Below are 23,576 nucleotides of genomic sequence, written 5' to 3' on the forward strand. Positions count from 1 at the left end.
CAGAAAAGCAAAGAAAGAAAAGAAAAGCAGTAGTCTTGGTGTTTAATGAAGGCACAACAGAGGGATGTAATCGAGTAACCGAAACTATCGCGCGTTACATAGGGATTCTCAATCCAGCGAATTGAGATAATCCAAAATTTATATCTCCAGATCATCTCCTCTCTCTTCTTCTGACCTTCTCTTTTGGTATCTAGTTCTCTCTCTCTCTCTGCAACAATTCCCCATTTATTCCTTCTTTTTATCATTTTCTTACCACAGATCTCTTCAGTCTTCTTTTCTGAAATACTCCGATTCTTGCAGAGATCGATCTAGTCGTCCGATGTTCGGACGTTGAGCGATCTCTATCAGAACAGCGATGGGTCAGTGCTACGGCAGGAACATTTCCGTCGTCGAAGATGACACCATTGTTGGTGTCTCAGCAACAGCCGATCGTCCTCAGACGCCTTCAACTTCAACGTCAGTAGTGCCTGCGACTGCTACTCCAGCTAACGGCCCCGTTAGTTTTCCTTCTGTAAGGAACACGCCGGCTCACTCTTCTTCTAATAGTCCATGGCCTAGTCCTTACCCTCATGGTATTAGTAGTCCTCTCCCTGCCGGAGTTTCTCCCTCACCGGCTAGATCATCTAGGTCTACTCCCCGGAGATTCTTTCGTCGTCCTTTCCCTCCTCCGTCTCCGGCGAAGCATATTAAGGCCGCTCTTGCGAAGAGGCAGGGACCGGCGAAGCCGAAGGAGGGTCCGATTCCAGAGGATGTAGTGGAGACTGAGAGACCACTCGATAAGAGCTTCGGTTACGGAAAGAATTTTGGGGCGAAGTATGAATTGGGGAAGGAGATTGGACGAGGGCATTTTGGGCATACTTGCTCTGCAAAAGTCAAGAAGGGAGACTTCAAAGGTGAACAAGTTGCTGTCAAGATCATCGCTAAAGCTAAGGTGCGTTGGTGGTGTTGTGTCTTTGGGTTGATTTCTTTTGTTCATAAGCGATCAGATTACTTTGATTTTGATCATTTGAAATCGATTGATCTAAGAATTGCAATTCTTGAATCTTTAGCATCTGTTAATTTCATTCAATTACAGTACAAAGACATGTGCAAAAGACTAAATTTTTTTGATTACTATGTTGAGCTTGAAAACATGTGTACTTGTTTTCTTTTTTTGTCTTTGAAGTTGGGTACTTTATAGTTGGGATTCAAAAGATCATGTAAAAGCATGCATTAGATTATGTGGACAAAATTTTCAACGGATGTTTGATATCCAGTAAAGAATCTTGGAATGTGCTCTTGATTTAGGATTTGTTATGTTGACATCTTGAGTGCCTTTGATGAAATCTTAGCTTGTCTTCACTATGTCAAAAGCTTCCCTTGGTTGTATCATCTACTTATATAAATCTTTATTCTATTATTCTATTTGAAATGTTGATGAGTGTGGTTGTTTAGGGTTCCTCTTCTCTAGGGGGAACATCTTGAGAAGGAGAAATTGTGGGAACTCGAATGTTAGTGCACCTAATTTGTTTCTAGTCATGGGCTATTTTGTGCATTAGGTTTATGTCAAAGGAAGTTGAAAGGATGTTCATGGTGAAATGGGTGCTTGACAAAGCAATTATTGAATGTTTTCCACGTAGTGCCAGGAAATTATGGGGATGTGAAATTGCTGCATCACTCTTGTATAAAGAAATATACACAAGGTTATTAAATTAATCTAAGGACTTTTCTCTATAAGTGTACTTTTGTGGTAAACATCCAAATCATCTGAAAGGTAAAATTCTTCTGAAACTGTTTTGGATTTTTTGTTGTTGTTGTAGTTAGCATTGACTTTCTCGAACAATTATTGTATGAATTGTTCTAGTTCTTCAATTGGTCGTAACAATGTTTTTAGACGCTAAAGCATGAGGCTAAGTGGTCGATTGGCTAGCACTTCGAGACATAGGGCGTAAGCATCACGTGCATGGGAGTTTTAAATAAATAATAGAACATGCATAAATAATTAATATTAAAAAACTTATCAAAAAATTAATATTAAAAATATAAAAATTATGGTGACCACCGGTATGTTTCAAATTAATATTGCTTTATTGTTTCTCATCCTCTATTGTCCATGGCCATAATGAAAGGGCTTGCCTTTCGTCTCTCATCCATTGGCACTGGTTGGCTATTCTCTAAATTAATAATCAATGTTTTCAGACATTGAGGCGTGAAATGAGGCGATCGACTAACCAATGCTCCACGGTGTAAGCCTCACGTGCATAAAATTTTAATTATATAATCTAACAAATACAAGTAATTATTATTGAAAAATAAAGAATTAGGGTAGCCACAACATATTTTCAAATTTCAAGTTCCAAATGCACAACCGATTTTCAAGTTTTAATCCTCTACATCAATAACAATATAATCTTACTATGGTATATTTTAACAAGAAAGAAGTATTTAATATTTAAAGAATTTAAAGTTTCTATAGTAAATAACTATTTTACATTGATTGCATAATGTAACTAAATGTTGTTTTCAATAACTTTCCCCATGGAAAGCTAAATACTTCAAATATTATTTGTGAACCACATCAATTCAACAACTTGGGATAATAAATCTAAATGCTCCAATCATATATGCTTGCAACAATGACTAGAAAAAAAAATATATGTCAAAAAAAATAATATGACAATATAGAAAGAAATAAGAACAAGAAGAGAGGGGAAAAATAAATAAAAATATGGTTAAAATATAGAAATTTAATATAAAATTCATGTGATGTACGCCTCGACAGTGAGAGGTTTATGCCTTTTGGGGGTCTATTGGTTTAAGGTGTAAGCCTTAGCTGTTCTTACGTTTCTTCCTTGCTCCCCAGGGGGTTTTTAATGAACTTTTAAGACGTGCCTTGAGTTGTATGCCTCACACGCTTTTAAAAAGATTGTTAATAATAGTAATAATAATAACAATAATATAAAATGGTAATTTTTATATTTCATCAATAAAGAAATGTCTTTATTTGAATACTTGAAAGTTTTCGCAATGCAAACTATTTTATTTGCGAACATAAAACTAAATATTATACCTTCGGTATATAGGGCCGCCAGAGAGAACCATGGGTGTGTGCCCCAGGACGGAGTCACCAAGTGACTACTTGGAAAATTCCAGTGTCTATCCTTGGTACCTCTAAGAGAGTGAGGACTGCTAAAAAAAAGACCGCAATTCGCGTCTCTCTTTATTTGGCCTTAGTTCATTATTGATAATATATTTTTTTACCAACCAAAACCCTTCTCACCATATTTAGCCTGAACCACCCTCCTCCACAAATTGTCTCTTTCTTCCCTGAATCTCCATAGCCACTTGCCCAGGAGTGCTTTATTAGTTAATCTTAGCCCTCTAATCCCCAAACCTCCATTCTTCTTTGGAGTACAAATCATCTTCCAATTCACCAAATGATACTTTCTACCACCATTGTTATTATTCCACGAAAAATTCTTCATGAGTCTTTCAATCTTAACTTCCACCGATTTAGGTAACGAAAAGAGAGATAAGAAGTAAATCGGTATACTCGTTAAAGTACTCTTAATCAATGTAACCTTACCCCCTTTGGATAGATATTTTGCCTTCCAAGTACTCAATTTCTTTTCCATTTTCTCGGTAACTCCCTCCCAAATGTTTTTGCTACAATATGGAGCACTTAAAGGAAGACCTAAGTAGGAAGTTGGGAGCGTATCACTACTGCACCCCAAAGTAGTTGCTAAGAGTTGAAGATTCGTCACCTCACCAATACCAAACAACTTGCTTTTCTGCCGATTGACATGTAATCCTGAAATTGCTTCAAAACAGCCTAATAAAACCCGAAGAACTCTCACATGTTCTATAGAAGGGTCTAAGAACACAATGGTGTCATCTGCAAATTGCAAGTGCGAAATCAACGAACCCTCCCTGTTCACCCTAAAACCGGATAACCTCCCTATCTCAACCCCCCTTTTGAACAATTTTCCAAAGGCCTCTGTCACTATAAGAAATAAAAACGGGGATAATGGATCACCTTGTCTCAAACCCCTAGAACTCTAAAATATCCTGCTGGGCTACCATTCACTAAGATAGAAAAAGAAACCGAAGCTACACACTTCATAACCCACCCTATCCACTTGGATCCAAAACCCATCCTACCCAACATATACTCCAAAAAGTCCCAACTCACATGATCATAAGCCTTTTCCATATCTATTTTTCCAATTAGCCCCTCCTTCTTATCTTTGGTCCTGGAATCCAAACATTCATTCGCCATTAACACACCATCCAGAATTTGTCTTCCCCTAAGAAAAGCTCCTTGTTCAAAACCAATTAATTTTTTCAAAACTTCTTTCAATCTGTTGGCCAACACCTTGGAAATTATCTTATACACTGATCCCACTAAACTAATAGGCCAAAAGTCACTCAAATCAACCGCCCCCACTCTTTTGGGAATCAAAGCCACAAAGGTACTGTTGAGTGCATAATCCAAACAATCTTTTTCCTGTAATTCCCAAACCACCTTCATGAAATCTTCGGCTACAATTTCCCAACAATGTTTGAAGAATTCCATTGTGAATCCATCTGGCCCCGGCGCTTTGTTTCCACCCAAGGACACAACAACTGATCTTACTTCTTCCTCCCCAATCTGCCTTTCCAGCCACACCCTTTCTTCTTGAGTTAACGTATTGAATTCAAGGTTGTCGGGACGAGGTCTCCTATCTTCCCGCTCCCTATAAAGTTCTTTGTAATAACCCACTACACCCTCTCTAATATCCTCTTCCCCTTCTACCCTAATCCCATTGATCGTCAAATTGGCAATTTGATTATTCTTTCTATGATAATTTGCCATCTTATGGAAAAACTTAGTGTTGTTATCTCCTTCTTTCAACCACTTGATCCTAGATTTTTGTCGCCAACTTATCTCCTCCATCAAAGCCACTCTTTGGAATTCTAACTTAAGCTCAGTTCTTTTCACTCTATCCTCTATCTCTAACTTTCCCACTTCCGCTAAATATGGTGAGAAGGTTTTGGTTGGTATAGTGATGAGGCGAGAGGAACTTATGGGTGCAGTGTGTGGAGAGGTATATTGAAGGGTGTTGATAAGTTTGATAGGGAGATTAAATTCAAAGTTGGGTCTGGGGATAAGGTTAGATTTTGGGAGGATTTTTGGTGCGGAACTTCATCTCTGTCTACTCAATTTCCATCCTTGTACGCTTGCTCTTTGAAAAAAAATAACTCAGTTAGGCAGTGTCTGATTCGGAACGGGAACACGGATTCATGGGATCTGGGTTTTAGGAGGAATTTCAATGATTGGGAATTGACGGAGGTTACATCTCTTCAAGAGTTCCTCAATTCAATCCAATTCAAAGAGAACGAGCATGATAGAAGAGAATGGATTAAGGCTAAGGATAAGAAGTTCTCTGTACAGTCTTTCTATTTCTGCTTGCTTCCGTCATGGGAGGTTTCTTTGCTCCCTCTGTCATCTGGTCCGCGCGTGTTCCTTCTAAGGTGTCTTTCTTTGTTTGGCTTGCCTCTTTGGGTAGAATCCTTACCTTGGATAATTTGATCTGTCGGGGGTGGATTACTCCAAATTTTTATAATCTTTGTTCGAGGGACGGAGAGTCCGTTAACCACATTCTTATTCATTGTTCTTTCTCCCGTGTTATTTGGATGTTCTTTTTATCTCGTTTTGATGTGGATTGGGTTCTTCCTTTATCTGTCTTTGCACTTTTTGAGGGGTGGAGTTTCAATATCTTCTCTTCTAGGAAGAGGTATCTTTGGGCTATCCTTCCTTTCGCAATTGCTTGGGGCCTCTGGAAAGAGCGCAACAACAGGGTGTTCCACAGCAAGGAGAGCTCGTCTCACACGGTGATCTTAGAGATTTTGGGATATCTATTCTTTTGGTCAAAGTTGAGTAAAGACTTTGAAGGAGTGAACTTCCAAGATTTTGTCTTTAATTGGGGAACCGTTTGTAACTTGTAGATCCCCGCCAGGCTTGTTTTTTATATTTCTTCTTTTTCCTTAGTTGTTTTTATTGTATTGTTGCTCGGGGGCTTTCTCGGCCTCCTCCTCTCTTTTTCTTCTTTAATGAAATTTATATTATCAAAAAAAATAAATATATATATATATATATATATATATATATATATATATATATATATATATATATATATATATATATATATATATATATTGTTCAATAAATTTATCTTTACTGATCAAAAATAACTTTCTTAGTGTGATACTTTTTATCGGGAGCGGAGCTAGTAAGGGGCTGGTGGGGGCAATTGCCCCCACAGAACTTTGAAAACACCCCTATATTTTCAACTAATTACATGCCCCATTTGTCCCCACTCCCTCACCTCTCTCCCCATATGCTCCCATTCCCTTGCCTCCCTCCAATTCCTCCTCACCTCCCTATTTTTTGTTAATGACATTGCCTCTTGACCGGGCCTTCTCATATACTAATTGGAAATGACCTAAATATCATTTTCTTCAATTTCTTACCAAAAACCTCCGAATTTCTCCCTAAAACCATTTATCTTCAAGTTCTTCAACTATACAACTAACCATAGTTTGCCCTCACTACAAGAAAATCCTGGCTCCGCTCCTGCTTTTTATTACAACATTTATTTATAAATCAAATAAGTTCAACAAATCTGTATAGATTATTATTTTATATTCGTATATTTCTATATGCTTCAATTATGTACTTGCAAGCATCAACAAAAATAAAAGTAAAGTAGAAAGAAAATAATAATAATGATAAGATAGCTAAAGATTAAAGAATACACGCAATATTATAATTTTCACTAAAGCATTTTTGCCTCCATTCGATTTAGTCTTCTCAGAGTCTTCCATCTGCTCTTCTCTAGTGCTTTCCAAGGTTGCCTTCTTCACTTGTTTGACTTCTCTCGAGAGGAATCTAACCTTGGATAACTTGTTAAGCGTGACTTGCCAATTTCAAATTTTTTTGCTTTCTTTGCAAGTCAAGTGGTGAGTTTGAGTGTCATATTTTAATTCACTGTTCATTCACCTTCAATCCTTTGGGTCATTTTCTCTTCCTATTTCATTTGGATTAGGTTCTCCTTGACCTGTTATTCTCTCTTCCTTGAATGGACTTATAATATTTTCTATAGCAGAAAAAGATAACTTTGGGCTATCCTCCCATTTGCAACATGTTGGGGCCTTTGGAAAGAAAGAAACAAGAGAGTGTTTCAAGGTACGGAGAAATCGTCTTAAGAAGTGACTATGGAGGTTTTGGGGTTGTTATTTTACTAGTGCAAAGTCAGCAAAGATTTTGAAGGAGTGTTCTTCGAAGACTATGCGTTCAAATGGGCTGAGTTGTGCTCTTTGTAATTTTGTGAATGAACTGTTTGCTTTGTAGTTATCTTTTCGCTCTTTTGTGTTTTGTATTGCTTGGGGGCCACCTTGGCCTCGCGTTTTCTCTTTTCTAATAAAATTATACTTATAATTTTTTAAAATAATGAGGAAAAAAATTAATGTGAAGTGTCTATCGAAAGGCTTAACGCCTCACATTGAAGCGTACACCTTGTTGGTGTTTCTTAGTCTGAAGAGTACACCTCAATTGTTTTTATGCTTCTTCCTTCTGCCTTAAGACCTTTTTAATGAGCCTCGCTGTAACTGTGTAAGCCTAACATTACCTTTAAAAGCATGGGATTGTAATAAAAAAACATCGCATGAGCTGAATCCTGAATCTCTTTCGATATGGATCAAGTAAAATAGATGTCAAAGACTACCTTCAAATAACACTAAGTGCATTTAATGACGACTTGGAAAATTGTTGATACCAAGTGGAAGATTCGTGTCCATGCTTACGTTTGAGAAAGGCAGTCTGACATGGTAGGGGTTGTTGAAGTTTCTGAAATCGAGTCATACTGGATTGTAAAGAACAAAGAAATATTTAATCATGCAAAAGGGGGGTTGATTCCTTTCTAGTAATTTGTATGTGGAAAATTCAAGTATACTTCTGTTAGTACATCCAAATCATGACCATACTTCGGTCAAATATTTGAGGATCAGTGACTGTAATACGAAAAATCATCATAATTATCATTGAACTCCTAACAGTGTTTTCAAAGGCGTGTGAGGTTTATGCTTGAGGCACAACTTAGGATGAAGCTCATTAAGAACGCTGTGAAGCATAAGGTTGAAAAATGAAAGCAATTAAGGCTTATGTCTCAGACCAAGAGGCACCCAAGTTGCATATCCTCAGTGTGAGGTATACACCTTTTAGTCGAGGCATATCTCCATGTTAATTTTTTTTTTTAAATAATATATTTCTTCCTTTGTTCTTATTCCTTTTTTTTCTTTTTTTTCTTTTTCGCTAAGTAAGATTTTTTTTCTTTTTCGCTAAATAAGTTCCATTTATGTTGCTAGCATGCAACATAATGGGAACATTTAGAAAGGAATTTGAATACAAATTAGTAATATGTGCAAAGAAAATCGTTTAGTTGAGTTGATTTATAAATAAGGCTTTGACCCATAACTCAGTCGGTTAACAGAATGCAACCTCAACCTTGAGGTTGTTGGGTTCGCATCTATCTTACCCATAAAAAACAAAGTGTTGATTTATAAATAATTTGTTGTAATATTTGATATTATACAAAGGAAGTTATTGAAAATTAATATTTAGTTTTATTTTTGCAATAAATATGAAAGAATAAGTAGCTACTTAGTGTAGAAACGTTCAATTACTCAAAAATAAATTTTCTTTTTCAAAATATAACAGTCAAATATTATATAGGATAATGCTGAAGTAACATTAAAATGTACATCGTGGGGGACATTTATGATGCGGATGTGTGTCAAAACCGTAGATATTTTTCATCGAGATCTCGCTCATATATCGATGAAAAGCATCTATGGTTCTGACGCACATCCACATCAGAAATGTCCCCCACGATGTACATTTCAATGTTACCCCAGCACGACTATTATATTTTATTATTTATTGTAATGGATTAAAATTTAGAATTTGATTCTAAGGATTTGAAATTTGGAAATTGGTAGTGACCATCCTATTTTTTTTTTTAAGTTTAATATTAATTATTCAAATATTATCTTATATATTTCAATATAGCATGAATGTGAGGCTTAGGCTTTATGATTCGAGGCTTTGGCCAGCAGACTTCCTTGCCGCATCGTCTGAAAACATTGACCTATACCAAAATTTTTGGGAAAAAAAGATATGGAAAAAATGTTCGTGTTTAAAAAAGTTAGTGTTTCGTGTTTAATATAAGTCTTGGTTAGTAATTGGTAAAAAAGGAAATACAATTTTTTTTGGGCTCTTATTAGAATATCAAAACATGCCCAACATACTCAAAAGCTCGTTGGGCTATAAGTTAAATAAGTCCATTAACACATAATCTTGTATAACTTCTTAAAATATTCTAGAATTTCTCTTTCTTTAAATTAAATACTAAAGGAATTGTTACTTGGAATTGAATGTTGAAGAGGCTGAATCATGGAATAGTTGACGATCGTCTTTGTTTCCACTCTTAGGCTTGAATTGACAGGATTCATCTCCTTTGATGGTGTTCCTTTGTTTATTGTCACTTGGCATGACTACTCTTGTTTAAAGTTGTCATCAAATATTTATGAGATAGGATAGGGAAAGAATTGTTCTTGTGGAATTGATCTTTACCCATTTTGGTAGGGATTGTGTAGAGGAAGGGATTGAGAAAAAAAAAGGGTTTCTGTCTTCTTGTTCAGACTTTTTCTAGCCCTTTTTTTTCCGGAACAAATGGAGAGCAGGTATTATACCTTTGATATTAATAAAGCACCAATTTTTCCATCTGATAGAAAGATTTGGGCATATAATATGTTTTTTGAAAAATAAATGTATAATTTCATATTAAACATGTATAAAGTGAAAGATGCTAACAAAGGGGTTAATTATGAGAATTCCTATGAACTGAATAATGTCAAGGGTACTGACTTGGTGATTACAACATATTAGTGGAAGAGTAATTTAAGAATGAAGAATTTGGTCATTAATTTGCCTAAGCAATGATACTATTTTCATCCTCAAACTTTTTAGGGTTTTTTGTTTTTAATCTGTTTTAACTTCTTAAGGCACTATAGGATTACACGTATTTTGTTTATTAATGTTCAGCAAAATATAATATACCATTAATCCATGATGTGAAAAATACTTTACTCCAAGCTTTTTGTTTAGTGACAATTTATAACAACCTACTAGTTTAATGGGACTGTGAGTCTGTAGTAACCTATTACTGTGGATCAGTTTTAATCCATTTTACTTTATCAGAAAAAGTTTAAAAAGAGTTTTTGAAGCTAAAGGAAGAAAAAAACTTTGCCAGAGCCTTTGTGCCTGTTGTCTGCTTAGAGTGTTCAAGGCATAGTTGGGCTTGCAACAAAATCAAGAGAGAAATGATGCAAAAAATGGAAGTGAGTACTTCCTCCAAATAAATCATATGACTTATTGTGAAATGTATATGTGAAAATGGAAGCTGAAAACATTTCTGATTATGAGGAAAATGTTTTTGCTGGTAATATGAATTGTTATCAGTTCTTTTTAACGATGTGGCAAAGATCTATAATATTGAATCCGTTTCGGTGGGAACTTCTATTTTCTGGCTAAGATCCATAATATTGAATCTGTTTCGGTGGGTATGTCTATTTTCTCTGTGCCAGTGTTCATTGGGGTGCCATTTTTATTTTTTTATTTTTCTTATTGTATTTTGTAACATTCTTTTATCGATATTTTCTCATTGATACAGGGTTTGTTTACTTTTCACTGCTTTCCAGAAGCTAGGGGCTATTTACTGTTGTTGATGAACTCCTGTGTTAACTAGAGCAACATTTGGAACTAAATTAACTTTGTTTGGCAGATGACAACAGCCATATCAATTGAAGATGTTCGTAGAGAGGTGAAAATCTTGAAAGCTTTATCTGGGCACAAGAATCTGGTCAGGTTTCATGATGCCTGTGAGGATGCCAATAATGTCTACATAATCATGGAGTACGTGCTTTTTTGTTCTTATCCAGTCTGCTTGAGATCCACATCTATGATCCATGTGTCTTGAACATTTGTACTAATGTTAGGATTGCATCAGAAACTTGTTTTCATTTTGATTTAATAGTTATCTTGGAAGGTATAGAGCTGCTAGAGACAATTAGTATTATTCATAATTTTCAACACTTATTATTAAGTATTTATGACTAAATAGGAACTTGTTTTCATTTTGATCATGTTGTTACCTTGGAAGATATAGAGAGCTGCTAGAGACAATGAGTGTGGGTCATGATCCCGTATTCACATTTTTTCTTGGGTCTGATTGGAAATATTCATTATGTATCAGAAATTGTGAATTGGTTTAGTTGTGTTCTAACAAACTCCTTTCTGGGAATAAAAGTTGAACTGCAGTTTATTTTCACTATGATGGACTTATGCTGGAGATTCTTATTCCATGTTGAGATATTACAATTATCTGAATTTGTCAGATTTTTTTTTTCTTGTCTGAATTTGGTAGAAGTTTGTTTTCTTTTCAGATTGTGTGAAGGTGGAGAGCTATTAGACAGAATTTTATCCCGGTAGGCATGCATTCCTTTCTTTTCCTTATGCTGCTTGTGGAGGTTTTTTATATCTATTTTTGAATTAAACACAGTTTTGGATTCATTATACACTTCTCTTTTGTTGCAGAGGTGGAAGATACACAGAGGAAGATGCAAAAGTTATAGTTGTGCAAATTTTAAGTGTAGTTGCCTTTTGTCATCTTCAAGGTGTCGTGCACCGTGATCTAAAGCCAGAGGTCTGGGGCTTGAACTTAATATTTCATTTTTGTAATTTTACTCAATTGTGGTGCTTTAGTTTATTACCTCATAGAATGGAATGACTTTTTTACTTTTCAAAAAAAAAAGAATGGGATAACTTTTTTGTTTTCTCATATTTGAATGTCAACTTTGACTTCTGAAGTTGCAAGGTATTTTAGACTCTTATCCACTGACACATTGCTGCGACTGCTGAACAGAATTTTCTCTTCACCACCAGAGATGAAGGTGCTTCAATGAAACTTATTGACTTTGGCCTTTCTGATTTTATACGGCCAGGTATTTGTATAAATCTTTTTTGTTTGTAGTATTTATAACTAGTCATTTTAGTCAACATTCTCCCCTAGTTATTGAATGTCGTGAAGCAATTTAAACCGTGAAGCGTTAAAGCCATTCTCATAATGTCTTGTTAATGCCATTCTCACAAGTTTATAAGTTATAATATATATTTTGAAAATGTTGGATGGTTCTATTAAGGGTTCCAACCAATATTTTCAGACGCTAAGGCATCAGTCAAGGTGTTGGGATCTCCAATGCCTCGAGGCATAAGCCTCATGCGCATGAATTTTTTAAAATAAATAATATAAAATCTATAAATAATTTAAATTAAAAATAAAAAATAAGATAACCAACATATATTTCTAATTTTAAAATTCCAAGTTTCACTCCCCATACTCAAATTTCAAGTTTCAATACCCTATAATTAAGAGTTGATAGCCAATACTATATACTAAGCATGTCCAAGATCCACCATTATAATAAATAAAATTAAAAGTTCATGTCCACCACTAAAAAATAATCTCAAGACCCAATCACTTTCTATCTTCTACCATATGAAATACTTCTACATCATCCATATTATCTTCTTCTTGATTTGATCATGTGGTATCGTTTTCTAAAATATCCATAATAACCTGTTTAGTAGACTTGAAAGTATGGGTGTATAAAAATACTTACATGAAATTAATAGTGAATTTTTTTTAAAAAAAAGTTTTAAAGTTGAGGCTTACACTTCAGCAAAAATACTTGCGCCTCAGATGAGGCGTATGCCTTTTATACGCCTCAATCACGCCTTAGATGTTTAGTTGCCTCATCCCAATGCCTCGACACCCTTTTGGTGCGCCTCGCCTTGAGTCGTACCCGGGGCTTATGCCTCAAGCGCCTCTGAAGACACTCTTCCAACTATATTAGCCTCTTTGGTGCTTTTTGATTCCCTTTTTTATTTTTGAAAATATAAGATTTATTTAGAAGTCGGTCGAGATGACCATCACAATGAAAAAGTGCACGTAAGTAGATCTCTCTCTTACAAACTGAATCCCATCTGAATAATAATTCTTCAAAGTAGATACCCTTAAAGTCCTTGTATAGCATGCACCAAAAGCAAACAATACTCAAAATGCTAATGATAATAATCCCCTGGACTGATTTAACACTTGGGTGTTCCTCTCCTTTGTCTCCAACAAACTGCAAAAAGTATTGAGTGCTTGGGAATCCTTTCTCTTTTGTTAAAGACCACATTGCCAGCTCTTGAATAGCAAAGAGGATCCGAACCATGTGCTCAGTACTATAATTTACATTAAACATGGTCATGAGCTGGTTGTTTAGACTCCACTGTGTGAGTCAGGAGTAGCCTATCTTGACTGACTTGTAGTCGATAGTTGAAAAAAAAAAATATACATGCCCACCAACCAATATACAACAACAACAAAAAAAATCTCTACACCTGTGATCATTCCATGTGCTTACCATTGTTCTAAATGGCGTTTGAAGCAACACTAAAAATGAAAATAGATAGAGAATAGCATTCAATCCTTCACTCCTCACCTTACACGTTCACATTTAAAGCATTATTTCAATGCTATGTACAGTCATGGGTGTAATTTTGAAGGAGAATCCTTATCTCTTGTTTTTGTGCAGATGAAAGACTCAATGATATTGTTGGTAGTGCATACTATGTTGCACCTGAAGTCCTCCATAGATCGTACAGTGTGGAAGCAGATATTTGGAGTATTGGTGTCATAGCATATATATTGTTATGTGGAAGTAGACCTTTCTGGGCACGAACTGAATCAGGAATTTTTCGTGCTGTCTTAAGAGCTGATCCCAATTTTGATGATTCACCTTGGCCTGCAGTATCACCAGAAGCCAAAGATTTTGTAAAAAGATTTTTGAACAAGGACCACAGGAAAAGAATGACTGCAGCACAAGCTCTTAGTAAGTTGTCAATTGACCTTAATTCCATTTGTATTATTTCTAAATTTTCACAGGAAGTTCAAACTCAAATGAGACAGTTGGATGTAGGACAACTGTTATTTGTGACATTTGTGTTTTACTTATTTATGGTAACTAACGAACACTTCTATATTGACAGCTCACCCATGGTTGAGAGATGAAAGCCGCTCTGTGCCTTTAGATATATTGATCTATAAGTTAGTCAAGGCATACCTACGAGCGACACCTTTCAAACGAGCAGCATTGAAGGTAACACTCTATTCTTACATGGTTTAAGGGATCGGCCGATCCCAGTTTTTTTTTTTTTTTTTAATTGGCACCAGCTGATCCCAGTTGGATCGCTTGATCCAACATGGGATCAATTGGCACAGGCAACACGTATGTGAGTTAGGATCCAGACTGTAGATGTTATAGACAGCCTTCTGGATTAGCAATGTGGACATTGCCCTTGTCCCTGTCATGTGTATAGCCAGTACTTTCCCTATAAACTGCGGTTGTTGAATTTAAAAGATCTCATCTTAATAGAAAAAAGTAGAAGGAAACATTCCTTTCTTCCATGTGGTAGACTGGTGTTGGAAGGGAGACTTCACACGGAAAGTTGTTGAGGTGGTGAAATGCATGGGATAAACCCCACTTCTGAGACGAGTTTGAATTGTTGCTCCAAAAAACACGTTCCTTTATTTAAATGACATTCCACTTCCATATGTTTTTATGGATGGGTTGGATGGTGTAAACATGCTCAATTTGCCTTTTTTTCTTGTTTGCAACTAAATAGGGAGGTTTTCACAGTAAATTGTCCATTCGTTCTCCATTAAAACTGGGATTTTTCTGAATACTTGAAACTCTCCAAGTTATTTGTTCCTATTTCTAGTTTTCAGAACTTGTTTTTCTACGTGGTTGCAGTCTCTATCGAAGGCTATAACAGAAGATGAACTTCTGTACCTTAAAGCTCAGTTTATGCTCTTGGAACCAAATAAAGATGGGCTCATCTCGCTTGAAAACTTTAGAATGGTTTGTTGACGCTTCTTTTCTTTTTCTTAGGCATTCAAAATTTTAGAACTTTGGTACTTTTGCTGCTTATAAGGCTAGAAGACTTGATAACTCATGTAACATTATCTAATCATCATCAATGTTGTTATTTTGGTTTTTGACCATTACTAAATTTTTTTGCAGGCTCTAATGCGCAATGCAACTGATGCCATGAAGGAATCAAGGGTTCCTGACATTTTAAACTCGGTGAGGCATATGATACTTTTAATTGTTAAAACCTCCTTGACAGAAGAATTGTTCTCTCAATTACAAACATTTTTCATTATATTGCACGAACTGCTGGTGCTGTTTTGAGCTTAGTTGTTGTTGACCACAATCTTAACATAGAATAATCCCAGATGTTGAATCTACTGAGAGTTGTTACTCCTGATTGGTTTAAATCCATTGCATATGATGTCTTGACATGTCAGTCTAAAAGCTGGCATGTCAATACCTTGCTGTGGCTTTTCTTTCTGCAACTGAATTATCTACAAGGGCTAACCGTAGAAAGATCTTAGCCTCATCAACATATACTCAATTGTGGAGTTCTTACTAACTCATTTATAAATTGATGACCAAGGCAAGAATTATTGCATACCTATGCATGAGAACTCATTATGTTCCGTTTAAGATACGCTCAATAAAGGTTTATTATTTTTATGTTTAGATGGAATCGCTTTCTTATAAGAAAATGGACTTTGAAGAGTTCTGTGCTGCTGCAATCAGTACATATCACCTGGAGGCTCTTGAACAGTGGGAACAGATAGCCAGTACGGCATTTGAGTTTTTTGAGCAGGCGGGGAATCGAGTCATCTCAGTTGAGGAATTGGCACGGGTATGTATGGTACAGGCATGGCATTGGGCAGATGACTCGTATTTGAATATTTTTATTCACACCTACTGAAATTTATGAATCATTGATGCAGGAAATGAACTTGGGCCCTACAGCTCACTCAATCCTCAATGATTGGATAAGGACCTCTGATGGGAAGCTTAGTTTCTTGGGGTATACCAAATTTTTGCATGGTGTTACAATGCGTAGCTCAAATACAAGACATCAATAATTTGTGCAGTCAGTGACTTAACAATTGTTTCTAAATTTCATGGCATTAAAAAAGTTTTTGGATTTTTTTGTTTTTTTGTTTTTGTTAGATATAAAAGTGTTGTCATTATCATCATTGTCAAAGTCTTTGTCCCAAAAATGTGGGATCCCTTGAACTAATCATGTTGTTCTCCATTCAATACAGTTTAAAGTCAATTTCTTTTGTTGTAGGAAAAGAGTGTATAAATGAATTCTTAATAGCCAGATGTGAGATTCTTTGGTTGATACAGGTTTAGGAGATTTAAACTTCTTTCAGGCTTGTCAGTGGCATTGGTGTTTGGATTTCTCTCATGTTGATAAATGCAGGTTATCAGATGCCTTGGAAGGATGGCATCATAGGCCAACAATGGCATAGAAAAATAAGGGGCAAAATGTATGGTCCATTTGAAACTTAAGTGTGGCAGGGATTCACATTAGGTTCAAGATCATGGTGTCTAACAAGGCTGTCAATGTCAGGCTTGGTTGCGCCCTAACCTACTCCTCAAGAGGCAGGTTATACCTATACCTCTCCTATCAAAGCCTAAATTGCTACGCCTGAACCTGCCCTTAATGGATCTGGGCCAGGTTGGGCTTGGATTGATTTTGGGTTTTTATATAACATTAAACTCATGATATTTTTAAATCATTTGAATTCGTTTAATAGTATTTTTTTTTTTTTTATATTATCAAAATACAATCCAATTTCTATTCTAATTGAGAAAGTAAATTTTAATTTATGGGTGTTTAACCGTTCTTTATAAAAATATAAAATGCTGTTAGTAGACTCTGCACCATCGGTTCTTTATGGTGTAGAAATAGAATCCTTCACTCTTTTAACTAAAAGAAACAAATATTTTTTTCCTAATTTAAGAGAGAAGCCTCTTACAAGGGAAGATGAACAGTTGTTTCAAGAAGTAAAACATGTTTGGAACAAAATAGTTCACCGGAAATATCCAAGTCGATTTAATTTAAATTGACTCTGGATATCGAGTCATCTCTATTTTTAATTGATTTAAATCACTCAGTCAAGCATGAGTTGACTCAACCATTTTAAAAATAAAACTATGGATTGCCATTCCCGACACTTTTTGACTCCAACGTTTTGTAAAAGACGTTATGAACCACTTCTCTAAACATTCTTTTAACTCACAAATTTCCTAATTGCCCCCACCCCTAAAATGCGACACCCATCTTTTTGGATTGTTGACCTTGGATGTTGGGTCCATACCATGTGAATCTATACTAAAAATTAGGTTGATTAGTGACTTCTAGGCGTTGAGAAAAATTATTAATTCTTCAAATAATTCACATATTATACACGAATGTCCTTCCAATTTTTTTTTAATTTTTTTAATCTCACTCTCAACTTTCACTGGTTTGTAAATCATTTAATAAATCAAACTGGATTGTACAGAGTCTGACTACTCATATGTGATTTGGGTTATTAATGTAAATTTGTCAACAACCTAAAGTTTGCTACTTTTAAATCTTCATTATCAAAACTTTATCCCCAAGAATTTGAATCTGGATTCACTGTTAAATAAAAAAAGAGTAAAACATTTTGATGAAAAAGAGGTTTTAAAACTCATTTTGACATATCCGTAATTGAGACGGAATCGTCTCGAACAAGTTTTTCAATATGTTTGAGACGTCTCGTTTAACAAAGAGAAAAATAGAGATGTGGATTTTATTTTAAATCTGGTCCAAAATACATTGACTTGTTTGTTGCTGGTCGATATTGAGACAAATCGAGCGATACACCTCAGCCCCAAACAAGTTTTGAAACTTATGTATTAAAGAATACTTGATGACAACTTTAGATTCAATTTTTTTTTTTTAATAACAAATTATTCTTTATTATAATATCATCATTGATACACAGAGAAGTGTGCAAAAAAGAAACGGTTGATCACGAAGTTGGTAAGCTAAGCCATAATGTTCATTCAACTTTGGAGAAAAGAAGATAATATGATACAATATTCACCACCAAAACAAACCAAATAATTTGCTAATCTAAATTAATCCCAGACAATGAAATATCAATCAAATTATGAGGCTGAAATTCACTCTTTTAACATGCCTAAACAGAATTCATTCGAATGACCAAAATACCCTTGGACCCATTCAAGAAATAATCCCCAACATATCCTTGCCAGTTGCCAAATCAATGTTTCTCGCACAACACCCAACTGGCAGTCGTTCTTCTCCTATCCACTCTTCAACAGAGCCAACGTGTCTGCAATTGGTCTAATGACCAAAATACCCTCTCCAACAACAGCGCACAATATTACGGATAGGAAGACAACGAGCGCGAACCCATTGTAGGCTGCGTCATAAGGTTTCCACATAGCCGATAGGGCAAGAAACAAGACCTGTGTTGGCAACAAGATCAGAACTGCAAATGCAAGCGCATAGATTCGAACCCTCAACCCCTTATTGATGACAAGCGAAACCACTTTCCAACATGCCAATAAGAAAAACAAAACGTAAATTATTGCAAATGCACCGAAAATAATTGTACTAAACAAAGGATAGGCACACAGCACCGAATCACCACCACCACCATTCAAGATTACAAAACTCCTCCCGAAGACCTCTGGAAAGTAGTCATTCGACACGAAGAAGAGGAAGAAAATATGAAAGAAGAGAATGGGTAGGCATAAAAGAAACACAATTCCTACAGCATTCCCAAACGTATCGTTTTTGTTCTTTTTCTTTATGGAGAAATTAACGAGGAAGAGAAGGGTAAGTAAGAAACCGGGCTCTAAGAGTCCTTGAGACAAAACGAGGTGAACCCTGCATAAGTTGGCTTGATGGGTTAGAGATAGAGAAGAGAAGGAAGGGAAGATATGGAGACGGAAGAAAGGGATGCGAAGGAGATCGTTTAGAGACCAAAGAGAGATAAACGAGACAAGAAGAGTGCGAACAGACCAGAGAGAATTGAAGTTTTTGAGAAGATGAGATTGTTGGGTTTTGAGACGAAAATAGAGGATGAAGGAGAGAGAGAAGAAGCAGAAGAGAAGGAGAAAAGAGATGAAAGAGAGGGTGATTAGATCAGATACAGAGTTGATTAGTATAAGCAATGGTAGAGGGACCATTGCCCGTCTGATTCTTCTTCTTCTTCTTTAGGATTATTTAATAATGTTGTTGTTGTTGAAGATGGGCGATTGATGAAGATGTTTTTCTTCATTGGTTGTGAGGGTGTAAAGAAGGAGAAAGAAATTGCAACAATAGGAAGAGGAGGAGTGGAGGCGAAGGGAAGATATATATATATTTGCCCCCTTTTCCCAAACGACGGAACCACCTAGGCTGGCTGGCTGGCTTGGTGCAGAAAGAGGTAGAGAGAGACAGAGAGAGAGAGAGAGGTTGTGTTATGAATTGGGTCCTACCATGTCCGGATTGTACGGAAAGCATAATCCACACAGTTACAAATAATCGAATACAAAATGTCTTGAATGATGAATTTATGTTTACTAGATTTGATGATTCTTAGCCAATCATTTAATTAATTTTCTAAATTCTATTTATCATTAATCATTTTCTAACTCCACCTTGACATACACCCATGACGTGCCATGTGTTAGAATCATAGATTTTTCCTCGGGATACACACTGCAATCAGACCTATACATTGAGATGGACCTTATAGTAGGAATTAGACCTAATCTAGAATTAGAGCCCTGGGTTAATTTACTTAACACAATTGCAAATCAAATTTGCTCTTATTGTTGGAACAAAGATTCGTAGTTTCGAAATTTATGTGCTAAGCTAATTAATGAGCCGATGGCATGATCTCATGTGTATTAAATGGGCAAAAATGATTAGTCAAACACTACAGAAAAAAAAATTTAGAAGAAAATTTCATAATAATTTTAGTATTTTATTTTAATATTTTTTCAATACACAACACTCTCTGTGGGAGGAAGCATTTAAAGATTCAGGATTTTCGTAGAATTTATTAAAGAGATGTGTTATTGGGATTAGTGGTTAATGGAGGTAAAGATGGGTTAGATGAGAATTGAACCTAGGTCATGGAATTAACTCTCCCCAAGCATTTAGCACTTAGCCAAATTTAATGATAAAAGTTCATAGAATTTTGTCCCTTACATCCTTGTGGCGTCATATCATGTTTTAGGAATTTGGATGCCACAAGTTGAGTACAACGGTCATTAGCAAGATTTGAAGTTTTACCAAGTAAGGCCAGACTTACTCCTTTTAATACTTGATGAATTGATTCAACAATTCATTTGGGAGAGTTGAGCTGACTCAATTGGATGTATATAACACTACTTGAAAGTCAAAATGAACAATTTTTTTCTAGTTCTCGAGCACAAATCATATATTTATCTTCAAAATGTACATAGATTGTAATGAATTTCATATATCTAATATTCTAGCATTTTTGTAATAGTCAAATAAACTATATATCATCCAATCAACTTGACCAAACGGAAATTCTTAAGCCAAATCAAGTTTTTGAGATTCGAAAAAAGTGATCTAAATTCATCTTTGCAAAACCTTGCATCCATGAGGTCCCAAGAAATGACAAATATCATGTCAAATTTCAAGATAGATCCATTGTAGGAAGAAATAGATTGAATCATTTAGACCTTTTAAATACCCCCAAATGAATATATTCATTAATTTTATTCTGTTATCCAAAGGGCTAGATAGATAAAAGTAAAGGTAGTCCAAAGAATAAGAACTAGATGGTTTATGTAGAGTAGTCCTTCCATTGAAATAATAGACGATCCACAAATTACACTAATAAGGTTTATAAATTCATCTAATCTGTTAACTTAGTGAATTGATCTTGATTTCACAAATTTAATGAACCATAATGTGAATCAAATCCAACAAATTGGTTCATTATCTAAATCACAAAATCATGAACAATGAATTCTATGTATTCTATCTAAATAGTAGACCTTCTAGACCCAATGCCCCCGCCTAGTTAGATAGTTCAACTGTCCAATAACTAGTGTTTAGGTTGATTGCAAGATCATTTTCACAAAATTAGGTCACACACCAACAATGACTCAAACCCATGTCTAAAGATCACTATTTGGTCCTGGTCGATGGGTGCAAAAATCTTGGGTTGGTTGGTTCTCATGTTAACCATGTTTCATTCAAGAATATCACTAAAATGAATAATCATAAACATCCAATAAAAAACATACCAATTAATTAAGTTAAAAGTATTTCACAAGATATTACAAGATTAGTCATCGAGCTTTTTTGTGTTTAGCAAACATTTGAATCAAAGATTGAGTTTAGTTTGGGTGAGAGATCCAATTTGATGTTAGAGTGCTGCACACGTGACCACCAACCGAGTACCTGTTATCCGTGAAAGAACTTTTCAGTTTCTCGTAATCTCCAATCACATTTGACCTACAGTCTCCAATGTACGGCTAAGATGGGAGAAAAAAAACAAAACACAGGTTCCCAGTGCTCAGGGCCGTAGTACATGTTTTCTAGGGATTCCCACTTGCTCATCTCAGCCACTGCGTTGAAAAATGGAGCCCCAGCACATATATTTTAAATGAGGTTTGAATTGATGTACGGCACCAAACATATGGCTGAGATGAGAGGAAAAAAAATAGGTTTCCTTCTACCCCCCATTATCTCAGCCATACGTTTGAGAGGGCTCATCGTTGTTGCAGCCAACAATTTTGCTTTGGGAACCATCAAAGAAGACTAATAACCCCGTAATGTAAAGGTTCAACCTCAAAGTCAAAAGGATCTCATCCCATTTTGCATAGAAATGGCAGTTCTTCTCCTGTGTCAAAAGCATCTTCCACAGTTTCCCATTCTCAACAAAGAATATTTAAATAAGAACCCACACCCACACCCACACTAACACTACTATGTTTATGTATAGTTAACATACATCATCATCAATGTCAATGTGTATATAATAAGATAAATAAGAGTCAAAGCTGACATTGTTTCTTAACCACTTTTGAAATTGAATTTTTGAGCTTTACTCGCTATAAGCTTTTTGCCATATAAGTATAAGATCATCAGACTCCATTTAATGAAAGTCAGGAGTTGAAAGTGATAAACGCTGACGTCCTCCTTCTTTAACTTAACATTTAAAGAAAATGTATGTAGTCATTCGTGAAATCTGATGTAATCGATGAAATAACGTAAAAGGGACAAAATACACAATACTTTATTCAGTTTTATGGGCATTTCTTTTGTTAATCTAAGTGTACTTAATCTTACTAAATATAAGATTGAATTTTGATTATTAGCATATAAGTTTTAGTTTCAAACCAGAGATTAAATGGAAAAAGTCATTTCTCTTCATCACCATATACATGTTATCCTATTATTTACTTGGGTGGGCACCAAAACACTCTTTCCCTCAGCTCTCAAATATTTATCCTGCCCAAACATTTAAAAAAAAAAAAAGTTATGGTTTCAAAGGATGAAACCTGAAAAGGCCAAGCGAGGTCAGCTACCTTTAACAATGCAAGTTACCTAAGGCAAACTCATATATAAGCAAAGGCATAGATCTTATGGATTCAAAAATACGTGATAGGCAACGCATATTATGTGACTCCTTTAAAGAAGGACAAAGGAAAAAAAAAAAAAAGAACAACTCCACTTTATATCTAAAATCACAAAATGTTAAAGAGAAACTTGTAGATGAAGAAATTTAGAGCAGAGAGATGAAATGGGCAAGGAAAGTGGGTAGCGTCTGAAACATAAAATTGTACATGTATCTCTGACCCTTGAAGGATTATTCTTTCACCTTTCTTTTAAAGAGGTGAAACAGTTTCAACACTCACTCTACACAATCTAATAATATCTACAAGATAGATCACAATTTCATGTAAAGGGATAAAATAAAATAAAGAAAAATTATTCGAAAGATTGTAGAAAGATGGATCTTTTCCTTTAAGTGACAAATCAGGATCGTAGATTATATTCTAAAAAGTTACCAGTCGATCTTTGCTTCCTGTTCAAACCCTATGTGCAGCTTTTATCTTCTTTCATGCAAGAATAAAAAAGTAAGAAGGTCTCCTAATATTCCTTAGCATCAAACAGAGATCACATAAGCCATTTTGTAAGAGAAGAATAAAGTAAGTATAAAAGTTGAAACAAAACAAAGAGGCGGAGATAACACAGTTCAACAACAGAACCTACCACAACTAACAAGAACATTTGTTGAGACGAATAAGAGTGTGAGAGAAGCTGAAGAATTTAATACTATTAACCAAGGACTTGAAGAGTCATGAATTATTCAACACGTACAGTGCATCTGAATGTCTAGTTAATTAGAAAAAAAAATGATCAATTTGGCGTTAGTAGAACAATTGAAAATAAGGGTTTGAAGAAGATGATTAGATCATCATAAAAAAAAGAAAGGTAAGAAAGAAAGAAGTAGATCTGAAAAGAGTATAAAAAGCCAGATCAAGGTCTT

General features: G+C 35.3%; 2 protein-coding genes across 2 annotated transcripts; one reads left to right on the forward strand and one right to left on the reverse strand.

Moving 5' to 3' along the window:
• The first annotated feature begins 6 nt into the window (after positions 1-6).
• Positions 7-16,394, forward strand: LOC147389971 (CDPK-related kinase 3-like). Its single transcript, XM_086417826.1, has 12 exons — positions 7-186; positions 301-931; positions 10,863-10,993; positions 11,524-11,565; positions 11,675-11,783; positions 12,003-12,081; positions 13,720-14,016; positions 14,174-14,283; positions 14,938-15,045; positions 15,208-15,270; positions 15,731-15,898; positions 15,990-16,394. The coding sequence occupies exons 2-12, from the start codon at positions 356-358 to the stop codon at positions 16,125-16,127; spliced, it is 1,821 nt and encodes a 606-aa protein (XP_086273952.1). The 5' UTR covers positions 7-186; positions 301-355; the 3' UTR covers positions 16,128-16,394.
• Positions 16,395-18,351: 1,957 nt separating this feature from the next.
• LOC147389972 (uncharacterized) lies at positions 18,352-19,242 on the reverse strand. The gene has a single exon (XM_086419804.1). The coding sequence runs from the start codon at positions 19,240-19,242 to the stop codon at positions 18,352-18,354; it is 891 nt and encodes a 296-aa protein (XP_086275930.1).
• Positions 19,243-23,576: the final 4,334 nt, after the last annotated feature.

This window comes from Akebia trifoliata, chromosome 12 (assembly GCF_017979445.1).
Source record: "Akebia trifoliata isolate Shusen 1 chromosome 12, ASM1797944v1, whole genome shotgun sequence".
NCBI lineage: Eukaryota > Viridiplantae > Streptophyta > Magnoliopsida > Ranunculales > Lardizabalaceae > Akebia > Akebia trifoliata.

Excerpts from the sequence above, each read along its gene's own strand:
- LOC147389971 (XM_086417826.1), top strand. The coding sequence starts at position 356 with ATGGGTCAGTGCTACGGCAGGAACATTTCCGTCGTCGAAGATGACACC. Across the intron at positions 14,017-14,173 it reads GACTGCAGCACAAGCTCTTA|CTCACCCATGGTTGAGAGAT; the intron begins GTAAGTTGTCAA and ends CTATATTGACAG. Across the intron at positions 15,046-15,207 it reads CGCTTGAAAACTTTAGAATG|GCTCTAATGCGCAATGCAAC; the intron begins GTTTGTTGACGC and ends ATTTTTTTGCAG.
- LOC147389972 (XM_086419804.1), bottom strand. The coding sequence starts at position 19,242 with ATGGTCCCTCTACCATTGCTTATACTAATCAACTCTGTATCTGATCTA.